The sequence below is a fragment of the Gastrolobium bilobum genome, unplaced genomic scaffold (genome assembly GCF_033153095.1).
Source record: "Gastrolobium bilobum isolate Gb01-03AN ecotype WA unplaced genomic scaffold, APGP_CSIRO_Gbil_v1 utg3870, whole genome shotgun sequence".
NCBI lineage: Eukaryota > Viridiplantae > Streptophyta > Magnoliopsida > Fabales > Fabaceae > Gastrolobium > Gastrolobium bilobum.
In genome coordinates, this window is record NW_026895180.1 from 1,112,715 (window position 1) to 1,138,411 (window position 25,697).

At 36.3% G+C, this 25,697-nt stretch overlaps 2 protein-coding genes across 2 annotated transcripts; both read right to left on the minus strand.

The window, feature by feature from the left end:
• Positions 1–13,423: 13,423 nt before the first annotated feature.
• On the minus strand, positions 13,424–15,389 carry LOC133298449 (protein TEEBE-like). Its single transcript, XM_061497743.1, has 3 exons — positions 15,269–15,389; positions 14,451–14,945; positions 13,424–13,947 (listed from the first exon to the last, which is right to left on the minus strand). The coding sequence occupies exons 1-3, from the start codon at positions 15,360–15,362 to the stop codon at positions 13,427–13,429; spliced, it is 1,110 nt and encodes a 369-aa protein (XP_061353727.1). The 5' UTR covers positions 15,363–15,389; the 3' UTR covers positions 13,424–13,426.
• Positions 15,390–18,922: 3,533 nt separating this feature from the next.
• LOC133297973 (protein OBERON 4) lies at positions 18,923–23,913 on the minus strand. The gene is made up of 2 exons (XM_061497214.1): positions 20,528–23,913; positions 18,923–19,704 (listed from the first exon to the last, which is right to left on the minus strand). The coding sequence occupies exons 1-2, from the start codon at positions 23,562–23,564 to the stop codon at positions 19,148–19,150; spliced, it is 3,594 nt and encodes a 1,197-aa protein (XP_061353198.1). The 5' UTR covers positions 23,565–23,913; the 3' UTR covers positions 18,923–19,147.
• Between the last annotated feature and the right edge of the window lie 1,784 nt (positions 23,914–25,697).

A 25,697-nucleotide genomic window follows, 5' to 3' on the forward strand; every position in this document is an offset into this window, starting at 1 on the left:
TCTAATACGGAAAAGAAGAATTACTCGACAAAACACATAAGTCATACAAGGAATTATTGTTTTGATTTGATATTAATAGAATAATAACAAATTTGCGATGGATAACACGTATAACAATGAATCAGCAGGCAAATACCCGTAGAAGTGACTAGAGGTGTTAAAGTGGGTCCAAATTTGCGGGTCAGTTCGCAAAATATTATATTTGGCTCTAATTCATTAGGGTATTTTGTGATGGGGCTTTTTTAGCCCTAATTTTTAAAGTTTTATAATTTAGTTGACTGGCCTGCGGGTCAAATATTTTTTTTCATTAAAATTTTTATTATTTAAAAAATAAAAAATATATAAATTTAAATATTTATAAATATAAAATAAATTATAAAATAATATAAATAAAAATTATTGTAAAATATAAAAGAAAGGAAAATGAACTGTAGATAAAAATAAAAAGTAGAATAAGATAAGAACAAATATGAGCTTTTAAAAGTAAGAAAATATTATTATATTCTAAATTTATCAAGTATCACTTTTTTCATATAAGATATGTCCTTATACAGGACTTTAAACACAATTGAGGGAATAATTATAATTCAACGTATCATTTGTGTGATGGTTGTAGAATATATCAAAGGTCATGAAAAATAAAGAGTCACATGTTATGAATCATGTAAAAGGTCATTCACAATATTTTACAACACTCCTCCTTGATGTATTCTACAATTCAACACACCATTAGTGTGATGATTATAGAATACATCAGTGTTCATGAAAAACAAAGAGTCATGTATTATGAATCATGTGAAAGGTCATCCATAATATTTTATAACAATGCCCCTTGAATGTATTCTACAATTCAACCTGTTGGGCTTCCTCCTTCAATGCTAAGCCCAAGCCCATTGAGGGGTTTCCTAAAAACCCTAACCCTAAATTCCACCTCCTCTATATATTCATTAGTTGAGGGTGGAGGCTAGGTTAAGAGATTAGAGAGAAAATTTGAGAGAATTATTTGAGAGATTTGAGCAAAGCTTTATGCTTTGTATTTGAAAGATCTCTAGAGAGAGTTTGAGTGAAACATCTCTAGGAAGGTTTGATTATCACCATTGTTGGAGAGGTTGAGTTAACCACCACATTGGTGATTCTGATTATTTGTAACCATTATTTTCATAGTGGATTTCTGATCTGGACTAGGTCCCGTGGGTTTTTACTTCTTCATTGAAGAAGGTTTTCCCACGTTAAAACTGGTTGTGTTCCCTTTCTCTCTCTCTCTCTCTCACTCCCTCTCCTTTTTTTCGTTTTTAATTTTTCCGCTGCGTTGCCTGACCTCGTGAAATTCAGGCCGAGGTATTGCCGAGATCCGCGATCAGAATCTTGTTGATTGACTTCCGCACAAAGGCCCCTGAGCTGAGCTTGAGGGAACCGAGTTTTCCCAACAGTGGTATCAGAGCCCGAGTTCGACGGGTTCTGAGGAAGACCAGATGGAGACCAGTGGCATAACCAATGATGGAGACATGTTCAAGTTCACCGCAGATAATTTCACCTATTGGAGACCGATGATGGAAGATCATCTCTACTGCAAAGATTTACATGAGCCCATTATCCTTGATGAGAGACCGGCAGGAAAAACTGATAAGGAGTGGGAGATCCTGAGTCGGAAGGCGGTAGCCACGATCAGGAAATATATTGATAAAAGCCTCTTTGAGCACGTGTCCGAGTTCACGAACGCGTATGAGTTGTGGACGAAGCTGGAGTCCATGATTCACAAGAAGACTCCCAGGAATAAAGCATACCTGGTTCGCCGACTTGTGAAGCTTGAATACAAGGACGACATGAGCATGATTGAACACCTCAACACCTATAAAGGTATTGTGAATCAGCTATCAAAAGCTGAGATGAAAATTGATAATGAGATGCAAGTTTTGCTGCTGTTGAGCTCGCTGCCAGAAAGCTGGATACTCTGGTAGTGACTTTGAGAAATTCAGCTCCAGAAGGAAAGTTGAAGATGGATGTCGTGACAGACAGCCTCCTGAGCGAAGAAGTCAGGAGAAGAGAACGAGGTGTTTCAAGCACGTCTGAGGCCAACATTGCTGAGAACAAAGGGAAATCTGACTACTGGGGTAGAAGCAAAAGCAGGGGTAGAGGTCGTGACAGACGAGAAAAGTCCAGAGGCCGGTCAAAGCCGAAATATGAGTTGAAGTGCTTTTACTGTGAAAAGACAGGCCATAAGAAGCCAGACTGTTGGACCCTGCAGAATGATGAGAAGAACGGCTCTGTGAAGCCGAATCAGATTATTCCCAAGAAGAGGGAAGACAAGAGCACCACTGCGGTGGCTGCCAACCCGGATGCCGAGATATTCCTCCTTGGTGAGGATAATTATTTGAATGTTTCATATGATGACTGCACCTGGATTGTTGACTCTGGTGCCTCCTTCCACGTTACTCCACACAAAGGTTTTTTCTCCTCTTAACGAGGTGGTGATTTTGGAGTCGTGAAGATAGGAAATCAAGTGACCAGCAAGATTGTTGGTGTCGGTGATGTAACTCTGACCACGGATGTCAGATGCCGACTTGTGTTGAAAGATGTAAGGCATGTTCCTGACATGCGTTTGAACCTAATCTCGGTAGGCAAACTTGATGATGTCGGGTTAGTGAACTACTTCGGTAGTGTTAGATGGAAGCTGGCCAAGGGAAACTTGGTCGTGGTCCGAGGTAAGAAGGAAGGCTCCTTGTACGTGATGCAAGGAAAGATCAATGGCGGAGAAGCCAACTCTGTCCGAGATGAACCTAGCTTGGAGCTATGGCACAAGCGTCTCGGCCACATGAGCGAAAAAAGGCTTCAGATCCTGAAAAAGAAAGGATTACTGACCGGGTTGAAAGGCCAAGCGTTGGAGAGTTGCACGCATTGCCTAGCTGGAAAGCAGCACCAGGTTTCTTTTGTGAGACCGGATCAACCAAGATGACGCAGGTATATTCTTGACCTCGTCCATACTGATGTCTGCTTCATGTCGGAAAGATCCCTTGGAGGAGCTCAATACTTTGTTTCATTCATTGATGACCATTCCCGCAAAGTGTGGGTATATTTGTTGAAGTTTTAAAGACCAGGTACTCCAATCCTTTAAAGAATTTCATGCTATGGTTGAAAGGGAGACTTGCAAGAAATTGAAGGTGGTCCAATCAGATAATGATGGTGAGTATTGCGACCCATTTGATGCATATTGCAGAGCGGCCGGGATTCGACTTGAGAAGACGCCTCCCAAGACACCTCAGCTGAATGGACTGGCTGAGAAGATGAACAGAACTATTGAAGAGAAGGTACGAAGCATGTTATCCAATGCCGGGTTACCGAAATCATTCTGGGGAGAAGTGGTCAAAACTGCTGTTGACTTTATCAACCTCTCACCATCACGGCCACTTGAAAGAGAAATTCCAGAAGAAGTCTGGACAGGTCGGATAGCGGCCTATAATCAATTGAAAGTGTTTGGATGCCGAGCCTTCGTGCATATCCCTAAAGATGAAAGGGCAAAACTCGATGCGAAGACAAAAGAATGCATTTATCTTGGTTCGCCGAGATGTGAGTTCGGGTTCCGACTTTGGGATCCAATCAATAAGAAGATCGTGAGAAGTCGAGATGTGATCTTTCATGAGCATGAGAACATTCATGACATCTCGAAGCCCAAAGTCCGGGTTACTGTCAGACGTGAAGAACCCTACCCTCCTGTCCGAGCTGAAGCAGGGGGAGAAAATCAAGAAAATGAAGAAAATGATGATCAGCAACAAGCTGAAGATGACCAAGACATTGAGGTCCGAGTTGATGATGAGATCCGGGATGAGAATGATGAACCGAGTCCTCAAGCTGAAGAACAACCGAGATATCCAACTCGAGAAAGAAGACCCTCTACGAGATACCATCTGATAAATACACTGTTGTTGCTTAAGACGGTGAGCCTCAGAGTTATGATGAGGCTGTAACGAGCTCAGAGAAAGAAGAATGGAAAAAGGCAATGCAAGACGAGATTAAGTCTCTGCATAAGAATCAGACTTATGATCTGACCGAGTTTCCTAAAAGAAGACGAGCTTTGAAAAACAAATAGGTCTACAAGATTAAGAATGAAGAGAACGGGCAGAAGCCGAGATACAAAGCCCGAATTGTAGTGAAAGGCTGCAATCAGAAGAAATGAATAGATTTTGAGGAGATTTTTTCTCCTGTGGTGAAAATGACCTCGGTCCGAACCGTGTTAGCCATGGCGGCTTCGATGGACCTCGAGGTAGAACAAATGGACGTGAAGACGACATTTCTTCACGGTGATTTAGAAGAAGAAATATATATAGAGCCACCTGAAGGATTCTAAGCTCCAGACCAAGAAGACTTGGTATGTCGGTTGAAGAAGAGCCTCTATGGCTTGAAGCAAGCACCTCGACAGTGGTACAAGAAGTTTGAATCATTCATGACTGATCATAAGTTTGAGAAGACTGAAGCCGACCACTGCGTATTTGTGAAGAGGTATGAGACCGGAGATTTTTTGATTTTGTTGTTATATGTTGACGACATGCTTATTGTAGGGAAAGATAAATCGAGGATAGTCACCTTAAAAAAGGCGTTGAGCTCGTCCTTCACAATGAAGGACCTCGGCCCTGCAAAGCAGATTCTCGGAATCAAGATCATCCGAGATAGACAGAAGAAGCTACTGTGGCTGAGTCAAGAGAAATATATTGAGAAGATTCTGAAGAGATTTAGCATGGACAAAGCCAAAACAGTGAGCACCCCCCTAGCCAGACACATAAAGCTGAACCAGAAGCAATGTCCGAGATGTGATGAAGACAAAGATGAGATGATGAAGGTCTCGTACCAATCCTTCGTCGGAAGCTTGATGTATGCAATGGTTTGCACTAGACCCGACTTGGCGTATGCTGTTGGAATGGTAAGCCGGTATCTGTCAAACCCCGACAAAGAGCACTGGGAAGCAGTGAAGTGGATCTTCAAGTACCTTCGAGGTACGACCGACTTATGTCTCCGATTTGGAGAAGGCAAAGCCGAGTTGCAAGGCTACTCAGATTCTGATTTAGGGGGAGACGCCGACTCGAGGAAGTCGTCTACAGGATATTTGATGAGATTTGCCGGAGGAGCTGTCTCTTGGCAATCAAGACTTCAGAAATGTGTTGCACTATCGACAACTGAGGCTGAGTACATTGCCGCTACTGAGGAAAACAAAGAGATGTTGTAGATGAAGAAGTTCCTCATGGAACTCGGCCATGATCAAGACAAGTACGAGTTGGGTTGTGACAATCAAAGCACAATCCATTTTGCGAAGAATTCAACCTATCACTCCTGCACTAAGCATATTGATGTGAGGTATCACTGGATCCGGGATGTGGTGGAAGGTGGTGAGCTCGAACTCTACAAAGTGCACACTGACCAAAATTGGTCCGACATGATGACAAAGTCGGTTCTAGCAAGGAAGTTTGAAGACTGCTGTGAAGGAGCCGGGTTGATGCTGAAGCCGACGCATTGAAGTCGGAGGGGGAGATTTGTTGGGCTTCCTCCTTCAATGCTAAGCCCAAGCCCATTAAGGGGTTTCCTAAAAACCCTAACCCTAAATTTCACCTCCTCTATATATTCATTAGTTGAGGGTGAAGGCTAGGTTAAGAGATTAGAGAGAAAATTTGAGAGAATTATTTGAGAGATTTGAGCAAAGCTTTATGCTTTGTATTTGAGAGATCTCTAGAGAGAGTTTGAGTGAAACATCTCTAGGGAGGTTTGATTATCACCATTGTTGGAGAGGTTGAGTTAACCACCACATTGGTGATTCTGATTATTTGTAACCATTATTTTCATAGTGGATTTCTGATCTGGACTAGGTCCCGTGGGTTTTTACTTCTTCATTGAAGAAGATTTTCCCACGTTAAAACTGGTTGTGTTCCCTCTCTCTCTCTCTCTCTCTCCTGTTTTTTGTTTTTAATTTTTTCGCTGCGCTGCCTGACCTGGTGAAATTCAGGCCGAGGTATTGCTGAGATCCGCGATCAGGATCTTATTGATTGACTTCCGCACAAAGGCCCCGGAGCTGAGCTTGAGGGAATCGAGTTTTCCCAACACAACCCACCATTAGTGTGATGTTTATAGAACATATCAAAGGTCATGAAAAATAAAGAGTCACAATTTATGAACCATGTGAAAGTTCATCTATAATATTTTACAACAAAAATAAATTTTTCAGCAGTGATATGTTTCAACTGAGATTTTCGTGTGCATCAATAAAAATGAAATTTTCTATTGATATCTAAGCATGTTATATATTCAAATTTGTATTGGAACATATTATATACAATGCAACTTAGTAATTTTGTGGATACTAATAACTATTTTTTTGTGTAACGATAGTAGTTAAAGAAAATCAATGATTTTACTTTCAAATATATAACATACTAATTACTAATAGCAGTTATTCAGTACTGGTATTAAGATCATTTTTCCATAATTACTTTTCGTTTGCATTTTCCATTTGTATATTTGTGTACAAATATTATTTTATTAAAAAACTAAATTATAAAAATTTATAATTAGTATAAAATATGCTAAGAAAGTGTTAAATATTTATATGTTAAAATATTTTTTAATGTATTGAATATAATAAAAAATTGTGAAATTATAATTTTGGAAGGCTGACCCTGACCTATAAGATTTTTGGCTCACGCGGACCTTTATTATTGAGGTTCATTTAGTTCCGTGGGTTTTTTGGCCCTAATTAACATGAGTTAGGACTTAATGGGACGAACTGACCTATTTTGACAGATCTACGTAAAACAATCAAATATAATAAAAAATGTGATTTGGATATTTTTCTTTGGCTTTAATGTTCCTAAAGTGAATGTAGATAAGTTATCTACATTCGCTCCTAAAACGACGTCGTTTTGGATTGAAAAATTAAAAAATTATAATGAAAAAGATTATTATAACCCTGACATAAATTATAATTACAAAAATGCTTTAATTTTCGCCACAAAACGACGTCATTTTGTGCTCACTGTAGATAAGTTATCTACATTGACCGTAGAAAAAATAACCCCTTTTCTTTATAAGTTATTTACTTTTATATATATACACACACGCACAAAACACACTTTGATTTGAAAGTGTGTGCTTTGCAAACCCAAACAAAACGGATATCTCTCATAAATAGCAAGAAAGCAAAAAAGACAAGAAATATTTGCCTAATAAGACAGTATACAATTCGAGGTCGGCTAGTGGGTAGTCGTTGTTGTTCCATTCGGACGCCGGATTTGGAGGAAGGGAATTTTCATTTGTGTTACTTCTAGAAGCCATGTTGAGTCCAATAAGAAATAACAAGGAGAGCGTTTAATGAGAATAAATAAGCAGTGGAAAATTGATTCATTTTAATTTCTTAGTAAAAAAAACTGATTTATGGTCCTCTAAAATTTAAAATAGATTCAGTTATTTTCTCAAAAGTACTAATAAAAATTTATTTTGAATTTTATAAGAATCACGAATCAATTTTTTATTTTTAAGAAATTAAATTGAATCACGTAATATTATATGATAAGTTAAAATGTGCTTTACTCTGAATTAAACTAAAACATTCAAACTGTTGATTTTACAGCAAAATTTTGACAGTTGAATGTAAATTAAGTGTATCTTCATCACAATTTACCCAAAAAAATTGGCCTTGAATGAAAATGAAAATGAAAAATAAAACATTACAGTCAATATTATGCGTTTTTGAGTAAAAAAGAGAGAAATGGAAAAAGTTGGGGGCAGAAAGAGTGATGGGATATTGGGCATATCTAAATCTTATCACAAATTAAACTAACCCACATAGAATAAAAAAAAACGTGGTTGGATAAGGACAACAATGCCACGTGAGCTGCGATGGTTGAGTGATGATGGGGGGTTGTATTTGGAAATTTTGTGACCCCACATGACATCCACACCCATTCTTCTTCAACTTATTCATTTTTCTATTGTTGCGATTTTATTTGCTTAAGGTATTATTGTCCCTCCTTGTCATCCCTCGAACTTTCCACCTCGCCCCTTTTTGACCAAATTGGATTCTCTTTTTATCCAGAACATATTCCTTCTAGACGAGTCTGAACTCATGTAAAACAAAAAGCAGCGGCAAATTTTACTTTTAGGGGGCGTTTGGTACGCGGGATTTTGAGGGATTCCCGGGAAATGAATTTTTCTAAATTTTAAATTTTCAGATATTATCGTAAACTGAATGCAAAAATTATATTTTTGAAAATCGAGATTTCCGGACAAATAAAAATTTCTCTTGTACCAAACGCCCCTACTTCTTGTTTGTTTTCTCTTTTCTTTTATTAGATTTTAATTATTTTTTGCTGCATTCAAGGAAATAGTGATTAAAGTGCCAGTGTTGGAAGAATTTTTTATCCAAATGTCACACGAACATAGTATTTTTTATCAAACTGTCACACACAGCGTAATTCAATACGATTGGTAGTGGATTACGTTGCGTAATTCGCCAATAATTTCGTGACACATGACTACATTGCGTACCAAACGTAATTCGCTACCAGTCATAACAAATTATGTCGTCGTGTGATAGTCTGGTAAAAAATAATGTTCGCGTGTTATTTGAATAAAAATTCTGCCAGAAAGTGACACTTGAATCGGGGACAGTGACCAAAATGTCACGCTTTAGCAAAAAAATTACCAGAATGTCACGCGAACAGTAAAATTTCTCAAACTGTCATGCGGCATAATTTGCTACACAGTGTAGCGAATTATGTATGCAAGTACTTCGCTACACAGTGAAGCGAAATATGCCACGTCAGAATGCACAGAACCAAAAAATGTCATGTGACAGAATTGTTGAAATTCTCTACATAGTGTAGCGAATTTCAACAATCATGGCACTTTTTGGTTCTGACGTGGCATAATTCGCTACACTGTGTAACGAATTATGCCGCGTAGCAGTTTGAAAATTTTTACTGTCCGCGTGATATTCTGGTAATTTTTTTGCCAAAACGTGGCAAAATAGTCACTGTTACCTTGGATCGATGTTCCGCATTGAAGATAACGGTTGTACTTAGTTGTTTTAAGGTACTTCGGTTTCATCCCGATGAGTTTAGTTTTAGATAATTATTTCAGTTTGTTTCTTGAAATCTCATTTGTGAATTATTTTAGTTCAATTTAGATTACTTTGTAATGACAAAGAAGAAGAAGAAGGTGATCCTGTAAAAATAGCTTTTGAAATTTATTTAACTCATTTTCTTAAGTTAAAACTATCAAAAGTAAGTCTTCTTAAAGGTTAAAAATAACTTACTGTTTTTATAATAATCACTAAATAAACTAATATTAACGAATGATCGAAAAAATTTCTTGTAAAAGCTTTTTATTTTAAAATGTCTATTCAAACATTATTTAAGGGGGTGTGTTGGATTATGATTTGCTAATTATAATGCCTGATAATAATATAAATAGTTTTTTAATCAATGTTAAAAATGCCTTTTTTATAATTAGTTTGTTTTATAATGCATGATAATAATATACAGAATTTGTTAATCAATATTTAAGATATTTTTTTGGGTAAATAATATTTAAGCTATTTATCCAAACTGGATATTTATCTATTGACTTGTAAATTTATACACACATATTATATCTTATGTAATATAATGTATTTCATGTTGAAGAATCTTTTTATTTTTATTGTCAGTTATAAAGTTTAATAGTTTTTTAAGTATGGTGTAATGGGTATGTGGGTGCATTAAAATTGTTTAATGAGTCCTTTATTGGTAATGTAATGAATCACTTATTGACAGTATAGTGAGTAGGGGTGTAAATGAGCCAGGCTGGCCCAGCCCAGCCTACGGCCCGACCTACATTGAGCCTAGCCCAGGCCCGGCCTTTCAGAAAAATAGAGTAGGCTTAGGCTTATATAAAAGATTTTTTAATAAATAGGCCATAGGCCAATTTTGTCAAGCTCGGCCTACAGCCTTGTAGGCTGGCCTATTTAATTTATTAAAATAAAATAATAAAATAATATTTATTTTATGTGGCAAAGACACAAAGTACCAAATACTAATATCTCTTACTTTTTGTGCTATTTTATTCTATGAAAGGAAAACTTGTCTAATGTCTCCAAATTTTACATGTTGTTGCAGCTTAATACCATAGAGCAATGGGTACCTTGCTGGATTATGATGTTGCTGATGAAAATCTTTCAATAATACTCTTCTTTCCCTTATCTTGATGGTGATTTAAAGATTTTTAAATGAATGACATTCTCTTGTAGACTTTATTTCAGCATCCAGTAATTGTATTTTTCATATTTTTCCCATTTCTTTGACTCTATTCCTCTATGATATACATTCTAGAGCTGAGGTAGTATGTTGACTCTTTCTTGTTTGTCATTTTTTTCTTATGAGAAGTATTAGTGCATGCATGAATGGAGCTTTCTTTGCTCTATACAATTATTTTTTTTTTGCTTAGTATATATAGTGGGAGGCCTACAAGGCCTGTAGGCCATGTCGGGCTTTCTTATTTTTGAAAATGGGCCGAGCTTGGCCTACAAATAAAGCCTTTAATAGGCCAGTAGGCCAGATAGGCTGAATTTTTTTTGACGTAGGCTTGGGCCAGGATGGCCAAAGCCCAGCCCAGCCCAGCCCATTTACACCCCTAATAGTGAGTCATTCAATTAGTATTTATTTGGGTGTAATGTGTCTCTTTATTTGGTATATTTCAGTTTTAGATTTTGACTAATAATAGGCTTGTGAGTTGTGTCTGACGAAAAATGAATAAAAAAAAAAAAAAAATCTCTACCGAATTTGTGAGTTCTAATTTTCTACATTTTATTTTTTATAACATTTCATAATTTTAAGAATAACTGTTAAATCTTAACAATTATCTAAAAGAACTTTCATATATACTGTTAAACTTGAAGCTTATATATGTGATGAAGAGTACAATTTATTGATTTTTACATCGCAAATCATTTAAAAAAAAAAAAAGTTATACTTACTACTTTTTTTTTTACAACCATATCTTAACACTGTTGATTTTCGTCAATCAACAGTTATCATTTTCAAAAATTAAATTCATTAAAATGATAACCGTTGATTGACGAAAATCAACAGTGTTAAGATATAAATTCATTAAAATGATAACCGTTGATTGACGAAAATCAACAGTGTTAAGATATGGTTGTAAGAGATTGTAAAAAAAAAATTGTAAGTATAACTTTGCTCTTAAAAAAAAAGAATTTGAGCGAAATATACAATATAAGGAGAATGATATATCCTAATTTTCTCATCACGTAGGTAGGGGATAAATTATAAAAGGAGAAAGATGATTGCATTTAAGTTTGTGACATCAAAAACTACACACAAAATGAATGTTGAATTAGCATTAACGTAGACAAGTGGATGCAACAAGTCAACAACGTGTTCAAATCGAGTATTAAACAAATGGAGTGGGACCCCAACGTTTTCTATAAAACTATCTGAGACAGTTTTGTTGTGTCCATCGTTGCTTCTATTTCAACCATCGATCCAAAAACACCATAACCCGTTTTAAGGTTTAAGGTTTAAGGTTTCAGTTTCATTCACTATACCTTAACCATGACTCTCTCTCGCTTCACTTCCAAATCCCAACCTCGCCGTAAAACAAGCCTTAGAAAACGGTGTTTTGTGGTGGCGAAGCAGCAAAAGACGCGCTTCTACATCCTCGGACGCTGTATAGCTATGCTCCTCTGCTGGCACGACCATGCTATATCCGATTAGATTAGACTTTGTGTTCCAGTTATGCAAAATTTTGGAATTCAGTTTTGCCGTTATGGGCACCCTCAAGTATTTGTGTATCTTGAGGTTCCTGCAAGTGGGTTTGTGTTCGTTGAGGTTGAATTCAAGAATTATTGGAACACAAGGTGGAAAGATTGAATCTTTGAAGTGGGTAGCTAAAAGGGTTACTTGATCTTGTAATTGCAGGGAGACCCAGTTGAGTGTCAAAACTAGGTTACTTAGTTCATTGCCATTGTGATTACTATTGTAATTATCTAACCTTGTTTTGAATGACAATTCAATAGAGCTGAAACAAGTTTTCTCCAAGTGTTATCTTTCCATGCCATGACAGTTATTTTGATTCATAAATTGGTCAAGGTTACTTACTCATGTGAGCGTGATCAAAGAAACGCACATGCCACGTGGCATAATATGCCTATTATCAATTGCTAAGCTTTTGAAATCTTATTGTATACTAAGTAGTAAGCACTAACTACCTATCTCAGGTATTGTGTAGGTAGAAACAAATGAAAAAAAAAAAGGAATCGACAGCATGAATATGAAATTCTCAAGTTGTTTCATGAGGTTCAGAATGCTGGCATGAACATACTTAAGAATCGGTTCTGCGTGTGATACCCATTAATGGTCATCAACATTGAACCTAGTACATATACATATACATCGAGCATATTCTTTTGTTAGGTATCTACATAAGAAATTGCAATTTAAAAAGGGTATGGTAGGACATGGATCTTTTCCAAGATTAAGAATGCAAGTCTACAAAAGACGAAAATCACACCTGAGAATGAGATTGGTTGGGAACATTTTTAATTACCAGAAAATGGGGAGTAATTTTTAATTCTAATATTTTCATTACCAGAACATGAACAATAACTTTTGAAACGTATAGATTCATTTGTTTCAATTATTCAAGAATAGGAACTATCTCCCTTAAATCTAACTTCTTGTGTTTGCTCTGTCACATGCTTGCTTACAACTTACAAGTATGCATTCATGATATTTCCGTGTTGGCTTTACTATGCAGGCAATGTCTCCGCTTAAGCCATAAGCTTTCAGAAGAATGCTTAAAATAAAAATATTCACAGCATTAGCATCCAATGTTTATGTTATGCTATGGATGCCTCAGTAGATCCTATCCGTGTTTCCTATTTAATACTTTAGGGAGGCATAGTGGAAAAATATTTGTTGTTTCTTTTATAATATAAAAGAAGAGGAGAATTATATTGACAAACTTTTTTTCTAACAAACTTACAAACTACACTAAGTCTGATCAGTCATACATTCTTGATTGAAGTATGACTCGTCAGACTTAGTGTAATTTGTAAGAAAAAAAATTTGTCAATATAACTCCTCCCATAAAAGAAAGACATCAATTACAATTAGCATCTAAAGTGGTACCAGAGATCATATACCAAACATGAAGCAGCTAGAAATTGAACTTTTTGAGGAAGTCCAAACTCCAAAGTATCATCTTATCAAAGTTTGTGAAGGACATATATAGAAATTGGTCTAATGTATTATCGGAATAAAAGGAAAAGATAAACCTAGTCACAACTCACAAGACTGAATAGAAATGAAGAATTTTTTCTCTCCTTCACGCAAATTATACAACATGGAAATCTCAAAAGCTAGGTATTGTAGAACAAGACAACTAGTATTTAGGCAACAGGGTACACTATAACTTGATCAAGAACAGGGCCACAAAGAGATCCATAGTCTTGAATTCTTGTATGGTAGAAAGAGCTGTAGAATGTGATTCTGGTTCTGTTTGCAACTGCTTTGAAATTGAAACTCGCGGTCTTGAATCTGCCCTTTCCTTCAGATATGAAGGGAACTTTAAGGACATCTTTTGCAGCAAATGCTTCAATCATCATTGATCCATGACAGCCATTTTTGGCGTCTCCAACTGTGAATTTCATGTTGTATACTTTGTTGGGAACTGTTCTCAGAATTTGGGCTATGGCACTTTCCCTGCCTGCAACAAGCTCTACTGCTCCCTGTCCAAATGGGACATTGAAATGCTTTGAATCAATGAACTTCACGGCTTTGAGGGATTCAATAATCCAACCCGGGAGTGGAGACACGAGATCATGTTGTTTGGGAGGAAGCAGAACACCATTGGTAGAGTTGAAAATAGGGAATGGACCCTCCTCAAAGCCAGGATTTTTTACCAGATTAGCTGCAAGACACCATATTTTAGTCTTATCAGACTCACTCAAATAAGCAAAACATAACTCCCAAAACAATGCAAAGTGAAAAGCACAGAATTGATATTCCATATACAATAAGCTCCATTTATTTGGCTGCCTAAGGTAGAGATTCAATTCCCATCTACTATAAAAATGTAACTTATTATTTTATTAAGGAAGAATTTGGGAAACACTAGAAATGTGAATTGAATCACAAAGGGACCAATCTGATAAAGTCATAATTCAGCAAGGCAAATGGAATCTAACAAATCTACAAAGCATATTAATTAGTTGATTCCTACAACTTTCAGATGAGTTAAAACAGCATTAAGATCTTCGTTGACATTATTTGGTAAAAAGATCAAAACACAAAACCAAGATTCCCTAACAAAAAAAAAAAAAAAAAAAAAACACCCAAGTAGCATTTGCACGACTTCAAATATGTTATGTTCCTAGAGTGAAAAAGCATACGCATGTGGATATGTTCCATTACCTCTTGTAGACCTTGGAGGGTAGAACTCTCTGATAGCAATGGCATCCAAGAGTGGACCACAAGAAGGGTCTTCTTGAATTCCAGGGTTGTGGAATGTGACTTTGGCAACAGTGGAAGTGGCCATGAATCCCCAAGCAATAACATCACCATTAAGGCTATAAAGTGTCTGCAAAGGAACATCTCCGGTCTGTGGAGGCACTGAGATTCTCAAAACTTCATCTTGAGCACAAGTCCTTGATGCCCCTAGTATTAAAGCATACCATTGACCAGGTTTGACCTTGATAGTTTGGGAGATTGAGGCTTCATTGCCAAGCCTCACAGCATGTGTTCCATGAGTCACTGGGAAGTACATGCCTCCAGGTTGTGGCCCCCCAGAGACATACTCAACTAGACCATTGATCTCCCATTTGGGCAGTGCATATTTCCCAATGAGTTTGGTTTTCTTGAGGGATTTAGGGTCTGGCTTCTCCTCAAAGTTCCCATTTTGGAGGTAAGCTGTCACAATTCACAAAAACAACATTAGAATCCGTGTGCTATTAAGTGCAAAAAATCAAATCCAAGCAAAGGGAACACATAGAGCCACTTCAACAAGCACATGACATCAGATTATAACACACTTTATAACTAGACCAGGTTGAGTTTAGACTTTAGACACTTGCCAAACTCATAAACCAGAGTGAGTGTGCATGATACAGAACAAGGGAACAGATTTCCACAAGAAAAGCAAAAAATGTAGCTTAGATTCAAACATTTAAACATGTGAAGTACCACACTTCTTTGTCTAAAATGAATTGGCATCAGACTGACATGAGCATTACCTTCTGGCAACCTTGGTTGAACGGAAGCAGAAGCTGAAACAGCAAATAGCAAAGCCAGAAAAAATGTAAATATGAATGTCACTGCCATTTTCATAACCAAAATAAACAAATCTGAAAAGAGCTGAACTGAACTAGGGTTGTTAAGGAGGAGCAGGGTTTTAATATGCAAGAGCAGTGGATGGAACTTTAGTCCATTTTATAGTGGTGAAATAAAAGTAAAGTTTGATGAAGGACAAGACTCTTCTTAAACCAGTTTAACGTGTAAAGTGTACTTAAAACTTGTAATTTTGATCTACTAAAACTTAAAAATTACTTTTTGAGTTTGTATCGAAAAAAAATATGATTCTCATTTTAATTTTTTATAAAAAAAAATGTTAATTTCGAGGTCTTTAAGAAATTTAAATTGAATTCATCTGATTGAAATTGTAGTTTTTTATAAATTTAGAAAAGATTCACATTGATCTTTCAAAAAAACTAAAACAGATTTACTTTAAATTTTATAAAGAACAAACGACTAAATTTTTATATAAGAGAGTGAAATGACGACAATATTTCTTGTTAAGGAAACAAAATATACTTTGCTCCAAAAATTAATGACACGCCCTTGCATTATAAAAACAACATTTTTTTATGGGTAATGTTTTTCTCTTTTTACATGACACAAGCAATTTTTCTACACAAATATAAAAGTGTGTCCATCAATTCTTTTACTTTTATTTTATTTTAAAAATAATGGACCCCACAATTGATTGTCTCTATGACATAATATTAGTTTTTCCCTTTTTTTTATATTATATACTGGGAACAACAATTTGTCTTCAAGTTTTGACTTTTCCAACCGAGGTTTTCTCCATAATTTATGCTATGAGCATCTAACATCTTTGAACAAAATCTATACATAGTTCTTCAAACTGCTACAGAATCCACAATTTATTAGTTTATTTCCATTTGCTTAACCAATAAAAAGGGCCCGTGTGCTCAAATTCTAAACACTAGTTGACTGCCAGCACTCGCTATTATGAATATTTTTCCTTTAATGGAACAATATCTTTTGATATCGGTTTCGAACTGATGAAGGTTGTTTCGTGCCCTTTGTAATTTCAAACCCAAAGTGTATCTATAAGTGGCCACATTGCTATTCTTTGGACCACCTGCATTATTAATTGTGTTCACCAAAGTTTAAGATATATATTAATGGCTAGTGCCTAGTGAGTTCTTCACTCCTCCGACTGTTAATGTTTTCCTATCAAGATCCGTGTTTGACAGTTGCCTTTTTCTTATGACCCTATTTAAGAGGAGAGGCAACACATGGGGCATGCATGTTGTTCATATCCATTTTGATTATCTTTTTTTTTGAAGTTAACACAACCTTAATTAACTTTTTGAGGTGAGTTGGTTCCTCTCAATATTCCCACAAGTTTCGACTATTTTGAGCCGGCTATCAGATTAATCTGTAATGCCAGGCGGGTCAGAAATAAAGATATTTAAATCATTTCCAAAGGTAATATGTGAGGATATCGAAACTTTTTCCTTTTCACTTATTTAATTCTCTTACTACCAACTGAGCTAGCATGATTTGTTATCCATTTTGATTATCTGCATCCTCATATGCAAATGGATTCACTTTTAGTTTCTCATTCTATTTATGGACTATGGTGAACAATAAATTTCTAGCTGCCTAGTTGGTGTCAAAATTATGAGAAAATCAGGAACCAACAAATTTTCAATGACAGAGGGAGTGGTGGGTAGAGGAGCCATCTGGAAGGAAGAAACAAGTGCATGTGCTAATTGTCCCAGAAAATCAGAAATTAATTATATGGTTGGAATTGAAAAATGGTCAATTTCTATGGCGTGTAAAAAAATTGATAAGCAGAAGAAGTGTACTATAATTGCTGCTTATGTTTCTTCCAGGTCTCAGCCTATCTTATCTTCCATGTCAAATCGATCGTAGGAGTTCATTCAATTAAACCATTTTTAAACTATTAAACATAGTTTAAGATAAAGTCTTTTGAAGTCACAAAATCAAGATACTGCTGGTTATTAACATTGTTTAATTAATTCGTATCGTTTGAGTAGACCGAAATGAATGGCATGTTCTGATCTTTCTCCGTGAAAGAGACAGGGCATGTGCTTTTTTTTTTTTAACAGATCATTGGAACGTGGCCAAACCTAGAAATGTTGAAAAAATTCAATAAAAACAAAATTAGGGGAATAAAATAAAAAAGAGAGGCACATATAAAGAAGTCAGGGTATCCCATTTTTTCACTGATTTCTGACAATAATCATCCCAAGAGACCAATTTGCAAAGGATTTTACTTCCACTGGTAGTTTCCCAACGACATTAATTATCTTTATATCTTGGTAAACATTATTCATACAAAATTGTTTTTCTCCTGTCAATCTTAGTGGAGCCAAATATTTCGATGGGGCACGTCGTATAATATCCATTTCTACTAGAAGGTCCACTTAAAAGTGTGTTTGACAGAAATATATTAAAATTCGGTTCAACCAAGAAATCAATAAAAGATGATGATTTAATAATGAATAAATTTAATCAGTGATCGAGCGAAATATAACTATAAATTTTTACAAGTATACAAAATTAAATATTTTATGATTAAACGTTGTCGTACCACTACTACTGCTGCTGTAATCAAATGGCTTCTCATTTCACTAACTGTTTAGAAAGTGCTGAGAAAGATGAAATTAGAAGCGTGGACATGTCTCTGGGTTCTACCTCTGCTAGCATGTAGCAAAGTGGTTGATATTGCAGCAAGAACTAGACCTCTACTATCCATCCAAATCCCAAAGTACCACATATAAGTACAAGTGCAACCAACCCATTTTATTTCTCTCTCAATTTTAGTCATAGAAATCAAAGGTTTTCTTTGTGTTTGTATGATATTTATATGAGTTTTATGTTTATCATGTAACATGACACAACTTCACTTTCCTACACACACATTAAAGAGGTGGGGTCCACATGTTTTTCTTTCTCTTTCATCATTCCACTTTCTCTCTCTTTTTTGTTGTATGTGTTGGAAACAAAACTTAAGTTATGTAACATAACATTAATAAAACCCTATTTATATTGAAAAATCCTGATTCAAGTTTTTCCCTCCGCATTTGGTACGCGGCATTTTTTCGAATTCTCAAAAAACTGAATTTTTTAAAAATTTTAATTTTCGAATATTATCCTAAACTGAACGTAAAAATCATATTTTTAAAAATCGAGATTTTCAGATAAAAAAAAATTACTCATGTACCAAAAGCCAGTAATTTAAAACATTCTCAAAACGAGATAAACAATACAACTCATATACTTGTAAAAGCATCAAACTAGTTCTAGGCTTATGTATTCATCATTATGATTGAAATGACAGCTGAGGAATCTTTATCCATTGATTTAAACACTGAACTTACTGAGAAAAAATCCTGAGCAAATATCTGTCCTCATTCCCAGAAGACCCAACTTAAAGAAAGGGAAAAGGCCCAGCTGGTTTACACTTATACAGAGATAACCAAGAAATCATCACTGACTTAAATGCAACAAATACAGTGAATGAAGTCATAACTTGATGGCAACGTTCAAAGCATAATATCTACAGCAAATCCTGTAAGTTTGTTTTAATAATAATATATTTTAAATTGCTTTCATAATTGGAATCGTTTTACAAGACTACTAACTGCTGTGATGAACTCCTACAGAATTTGGTTAGCATCTTAAAAGCAAAATGAACTACTACAACAGATAGATACAACTACGGATCAGAACTACAGTAGCTTACAACAATAAGGTGGCACGAGAACCTACAAATTTCAGGATGGGACATATTATATTTACCTGAAAGAACTATACTAGATATTTTGATCAGCTGATCACATTGCAAGGCTCATTTTAGCAGCTTCCATTTTAGACAACAGATCTTCAATGTCTCTCTCCATTCTTTTTTTCATGTTCAAATACTCCATATGTGCCCTATCTAATGCTTGGAGCTCTTCAATTTTTTGTTTACGCATTTCCTCAGTCTCAGTCAACCGCAACTTGGCAATTCGATTAGTATACTCTTCTTCAATTTTCTCATTCTTTGCAACGGCAATGCGTTTCAACCCTTCAGCTTCTCTTCTAGCATCATCAGCACGTGACTGAAACATTTTAGCCTCTGCCTGTTTAATTTTTACTACACTCTCCAATTCATCAAAACCAAAGTCCTTTTGGACCCTACTCATCTGCAACTCTTGCGCCAGAGTCCTTTTATCATTCTGGTCAAAGGTAGGAAGGATGTTTGCAGGCCTTTCTAACAGAGGTGGTTTCTCTGAATAAATAGTTTTCAGCCAAGCAGCTTCCTGGCTGGGTCCAGCTACTCCATTGTTTTCTTTAATTTGTTCCTTCCCAGAAAACTTTGTTGTCAAGGCTAATTTGGCAGAATCACCATCTGCAATAACCATAATGCATGTAAATAAGCACCCATAACTTTCACAAATACTATTGATGCAAACGTCAAAAGAAAATAAATGCCAAACAAAATCACACGTGGGAAATAGAAAGATCCGAGATGTGTACTATCTTAAGTTCCTTATAGATCTGACGAAATACCCCTACCCTTCATTCTTTCAACCCTTTTATGGCTTTTTATTGAAACGAAAAGAGAAAAAGAAAAAGGCAACAGAAGTTTAGTAGGGAAAGCTGTAAGAATGCAGCATTTTCCCAAGCTTTGATATTCTAATGAATACATGAATAATAATCTGACATGGAGTTGTTATTGTGGTATGCATACAGTCCAAAAAAGACCAGGTCTAGACTTGCCGCAGTAAAACAAATTAAGAGTAAATCAGAATTTTGGCTTTAACATAAAGCAAATTAAACAAGAAGTTGTGTTTCCGATATTCAGGGTTATTCAAATCTTGCAACCATAATATTTTCATGCATGTGATTCAGTCGGATATATGTTTTAATTTTATTGCCCAAATTAAAGTACAGGTGTACAGGCCTTGATGACAAAAAAAATTACATGACCAATATGGACCATAAACTCCGAGTGTCTTAACATGTATGTGCTCAAAGTAAGATGTACCAACATATTTAATTTGTTTACTGCAAGTTACCAAAAAAATGTTCACTCAGCAAATCCCACTCAATTTACCGTATACAAAAAGAAAAGGTTAAAGAAAGCATTATATATCCTGTAAAATTTGTCTAGAAGCATTAAAATGACATGATAGAAAAGTATGTAACCATCAAAGAAATTTGTTGCTTACCAGAAAGAAAAGACATGATGTGCCTCAAAACCTCAGGATGATTAGACTTATTCAACAACCTTAGCAGCATTTGATCTGCAATGTCATGCAGCTGTCTCCCTCTCATATCCTTGCTGGCAAAAAATATTCTCTTCACATATTCAAGTTCCTTGCAAAGAGTTTCAACTGACCAATCTTTTGCAAAATTTTGAAACACCTCCTTGACAAAACCAAACATCTCAGAAGGATGATCACAAGCAATACAGTGAAACTGCATCTCAGTCATCCCTTTCGTCCCAGTAGAACTATGCCCATTTCTAATATAAGATTCCCGTAATCCACATTCAGTATGGCACCAGTGAAGGCAAACATCACACCCAACCCAACTACATGTGTTTGACGCATTATCAAACTTAGAACACACAAGACACATGCATTCCCTGCAAAAACCATTCTTCTGCACACAAACCTTGCAATCACATTCGTCCACTGGCAACTGACTTAGACATGAAAGATTCCTACATCTTAAGTTCAGAAAAACTTGAGCTAAATCAGAAGATGAAATGCTGTTGTCCAGGTGAAGAAAATGAGTTAAACAGGTTTTTAAAGCAACTAAAATTTCCAGTTGCACTCGGTGGCACTTCAGTAGGTCATCCAAGGTTATATCAGACCTGTTCTGTAGAACTTTTTGAAAAGCAAGTATCTGCCCATGCTTATGTGCATTGAGCATGATTTCTCGAATACCCTCCTTCAGACATGCTATGGACTGTCCGGTCATTTCATGGAACTTTCTTGACATTGCATGCACAGGGTCAGAAACTATTCTTGCAATGATTGTCTCAACAAAATCAACACCATCCATCAGAAGTTGTTCTTGTTCCTTCTGGCTGGTAGTTCGATACAGACTACCACTACTCCTGTCTCTAACTTCCCTCTTTTTCTCAAAACTATGATTTGATCCAATGTCGTGAGACCCAACACTCTGTGAAGGAGATCTTACATCTTCATGGCGTCTTGACTGTCCAGAAACCTGCTTATGAAAACTCAATTGCCTTTCAAGCCCACTGCCCATTTTCGAGCTCCCTTCTAGAACCCTAGGATTATGACCTTTCACAGCTTGACCATCTAAAACTCCCCATGATGCTTGAGACTGGTACAAAGAGCCATTTCCGTTCATCAAAGTTCTCTGACCAAAAGGAACTTCTTTCTGTTTGGGTTCACTCTGAGACTGGCCTTGCCAACATACTTGAGAAACTTGATCTATTCCCTGGAATAAGGGGCGACTGCCAACAGATTGTTCATAGTCCACCGAATTTTTTGTTAGAGAACAACTTGGATTATGATGGAATGATTGGGAACCTGAAAAGGACATTGATGCAGTGAAACCATCTGAGTTAGTACAAAATGTATTACTTAATGACTGCACGCTCCGTGCTTGACTGGGGGATCCAGGAACTTGTGTTGTTGTCTCCTGAGCACCAATAGGTAACAGAACATTTGGCAAGCTAAGAGTAAGATCAAGCTGTTCCATCCCAAGACTGTCATCCTTCTGCTTGTTGAGAATCGAGTGGTCTGATTTCTCCACTTTTCTAACAGGAGATCTGGAAAACAACTCAAATCCCCTTGTGCTTGGAGTTTCCATAACATCAGCAGAGCTTGTTGTGAGATCTCTTGATCCTCTATCAATCCATAAGCCCTCTTCTGAAGAATGAGCAACATCAGTAAGTGCAACAGAGACTCTTTTGCCTTTATCCTTTGCATTGTTGGCCACATTCTCCATCATCATTTCACTACTTACCTCTTTGGGAACTTCATATTCTGTTGAGACTTCATAATTTAACTCAGGTTTGTCAACACCTGCGCTAGTTTCCAGATCTACACCCTTGTCCTGCTTATGCTCCTCCTCATCAAACAATGGCTTCTCCATATCTGCTGCCTCCTTTGTTTCCAACTTGCACTCAGTATCAGCTTTCAAACACTCGTCTTTCTTATCATCAACATTACCCACTGTGTCATGTTCGGTCTCAGTAACAAGCATTTTCTTGGGTGGATCATCTTGAATATCTGGCAGCTTATCAGCTTCTTTTCCTGCATCTTTTACCTCAGAATCAACGTCCTCATTAGGTTTTACATCTTGCATACTTGACGATTCCTGTCTTTCGGCCATTGCAGTATCTGTGTCATTGAGCTGGCATTCATTCTGAACTTTCTTGTCATCAGTTTCCAAAGGAACAGAGGGCTGGTCTTCACTTCCAGGACCATCTTCATCTTTGGGAGGAGCAGCTTCGGGTTCAGTTTGAGGCAGGGGTTCAGGTTCCAGCTCCCCTTCTTCCATTTCACTAGTGTTTCCACTCTGAACTTGCAACTCCTCAGTTTTCTTCACCTCAACACTCTTGGATTGCTCACTCTTGGACTGCTCACTCTCGGAATCCTTAGACCAAGTGGGTGACTTTGACTTGGACTTGGCATCTCTAAACCCTCTTGGAGAAGAGGATCTCTTCTTAGATTGCTCACTCTCAGAATCCTTTGACCACGTAGGAGACTTCACATCCCTCAAGCCCTTGGGTGACCGCACTACTCTCTCCTCCACCCCAACTCTACTCCCTCTACCACTCTCATCGAAATCCTTCAATCCTCTACGCCACGACGACACGCTACCCTCCCTTCGCGACCGGTCCCTCTCCGACCGGAAACCCTTCGGAAAATCCCTCCTCGAACCACAGAAACTCTCCGACCGGTGAATCAAATTCCTATCCCCTCCTCCACCACCATAACCACTGTCCCTATACCGATCAAACCCCTTCCTCCGATCAAAACCCTCGAAATCATGTTCGGATCGCTTCCGAACCAACCTCGAACCCTCCCGATCCTCATCCACCGTCCGATCTCTATCGTAGCGGGACGATGAGGAAGGGAGCAAACCCTTGCGCCCATTCTCAGGCTTATAATAAAAGCTTCGCTGCGCAGATGAAGAAAACGAACGGTTCAGATTCGAATCCTTGCTAGCATTCTTGTCACCGTACGAGTGCAGATCCTCGCTGGACCTCAATCTCTTCATATTCAAAACAATAACAAACACCACAAAAAAATCACCAGAAAAAAATAACACAGAGCAAGATGCGTTTATCTATTTAAAACGAGCTGAATCTGAATAACTAAAAAAAAAATACTTCTCCGAAACTCATGGAGCAGTTGCAGAAACCGCGGTTAGGGTTTCCGGAAACCTAGTTCCAGAACAAGGAGAAGATGGTAAAACAGAACAGAGAAGGAGCTGCGTAGAAGGAAGCAAAAGCTAAGGAGAGTTTATTGGAGAGAGAAGGCGGTGATCGGAAACTTCACCGGAAAAGATTTTCCGGCGAGCGGTGGGTGTACGGTCATGTTAGGAAAGAAAATGAAAAAGGTGAGAGATTTGTGTTGTGGTGACTTATCCCAGTCAACGCAGTTTAATTTAACTACTTATGAGAGAGAGAGAGAAAAAAAGAAAAAAGAAAAAAAAGAGAGAGTTGGACTTTGATACGCAAAGTGCGTAGAACGCACTAGTCATGCGTAAGACCCGAAAGCAAGATACAGTATGCGCATTGTGCGTTTCCGGCGCATGATAGTGGGATTTAAAAACACAACGCACTTGACTTGTTTGTACTTTAAATTAGTTTTTATTGGGGTGATTTGTATTGTATTGCATGCGGTGGATTCACAAATACTGTGTGTTTCATACACCACTCATACGCTGACACGTTTCTGTTCTTCCTCTTCATGTTATTTTGCCATTAATATACCATCTCATGTATTATTTATTTAATAACCGCGAGAGAATCATAATAATTTAACCGTGATAAAAAAACTATTAAAGGACACGGGGATAAATTTATGGATTTAATATTTATCATGTTCTTACATACACATACAAAATAAATTTAACTGTATAAATACAAAAAATACTTCTATATGTAGGATCGTATTTTTTCTTTCTTTCTTTTTTATCTCGATCTTTTGAGTTGGTTTTCTTTATCTGTATTTTTTTTTTCAATTTTAAAATCAATAAATAACAGTTGGGCAGAATTAGGTGATTCATTTTGCCAAATCCAATACGGTGACTAATAATAAGAGGAGTTGGTGTTATGGGCAACCGTGCTCAATCACTATTAATTTGTAATATTACAATAAATTAATAATTCAGCTAGGGGTGTAAACAAACACCATTGATTTAAATTTTTATCTATTTCGTCAATTCATATAAAATACTTTGAAATGACTTATTAATTTGATGGAAGCTATATTATAGGTTTGGTTTGACTTATATTTAAAATTTAAAACATCTGACTTAGGCCTGTTAGCTATTTAAGTCTTTAATAACTATCAAAATTAAAAACAATTATATAAAACAATTTTTTATTAATTAAAATTATATAAATAATTATTTTTTATTTAATTAAAATAAATAATACCATATAAACTAACCTGTAGATTTGTAGGCATATGCTCTATTTTCTAAACAAGTTTTTTTAGAGCTCTCTAATAAAATGTACATCCACCTATAACCCAACGGATAAAAGTATATTACATAATCCGTTTTAGGGATTGACGACTTACCAATTTCAATAATTTTGGAATCGAACGTTCCCAAAATTAATCAAATGAGTATTGTACTATGTATTACTCGACGTAAAATAGATAGTGAATTTGTTTATGTATTTTGTTGAATCTATTTTATTAAATATACTATGTTAGACCCGGTCTAATATAAATTGGATCATAGACCCTGATAGATCGCATTATTCATTTACACCCTCAAATAACAACAATCTTAATACAAATCATTTTTTACCAGGTTCGTGTTAGGCTCAGCTTAATTTAACTTATCAAACCAAGTTTGAGTTAACTTGATTTCACAATTAAAATATATAATCAATCCCAAAAGACATTCCCATAAAAAAAAAAATCATTTATACATTGTATTCAAAGAGATTTTTATTTTGTTTGTGACTTATATGAACATAACAAATAAATATAGTGAAAATAAATAAAAGATATAATTTTCAATGCTGGCTCTTGAGTAAATTGGAACAAGAGAAGAGTTGCAAATTTTAGTTTAGGTAACTAAAAATTTGTTTCAAAAGCTACCAACCGATGTTTAATAACTGCTCAATTGTTAATGAAGTCAAACATAGAAACGAGTTAGGTAGCTAGTAAT

Coding starts and splice junctions, on each gene's coding strand:
- LOC133298449 (XM_061497743.1), bottom strand. CDS start 15,362: ATGAAAATGGCAGTGACATTCATATTTACATTTTTTCTGGCTTTGCTA. Junction 14,946..15,268: donor TCAACCAAGGTTGCCAGAAG/GTAATGCTCATG, acceptor GAATTGTGACAG/CTTACCTCCAAAATGGGAAC. Junction 13,948..14,450: donor CCCTCCAAGGTCTACAAGAG/GTAATGGAACAT, acceptor GGTGTCTTGCAG/CTAATCTGGTAAAAAATCCT.
- LOC133297973 (XM_061497214.1), bottom strand. CDS start 23,564: ATGAAGAGATTGAGGTCCAGCGAGGATCTGCACTCGTACGGTGACAAG. Junction 19,705..20,527: donor CATCATGTCTTTTCTTTCTG/GTAAGCAACAAA, acceptor TGGTTATTGCAG/ATGGTGATTCTGCCAAATTA.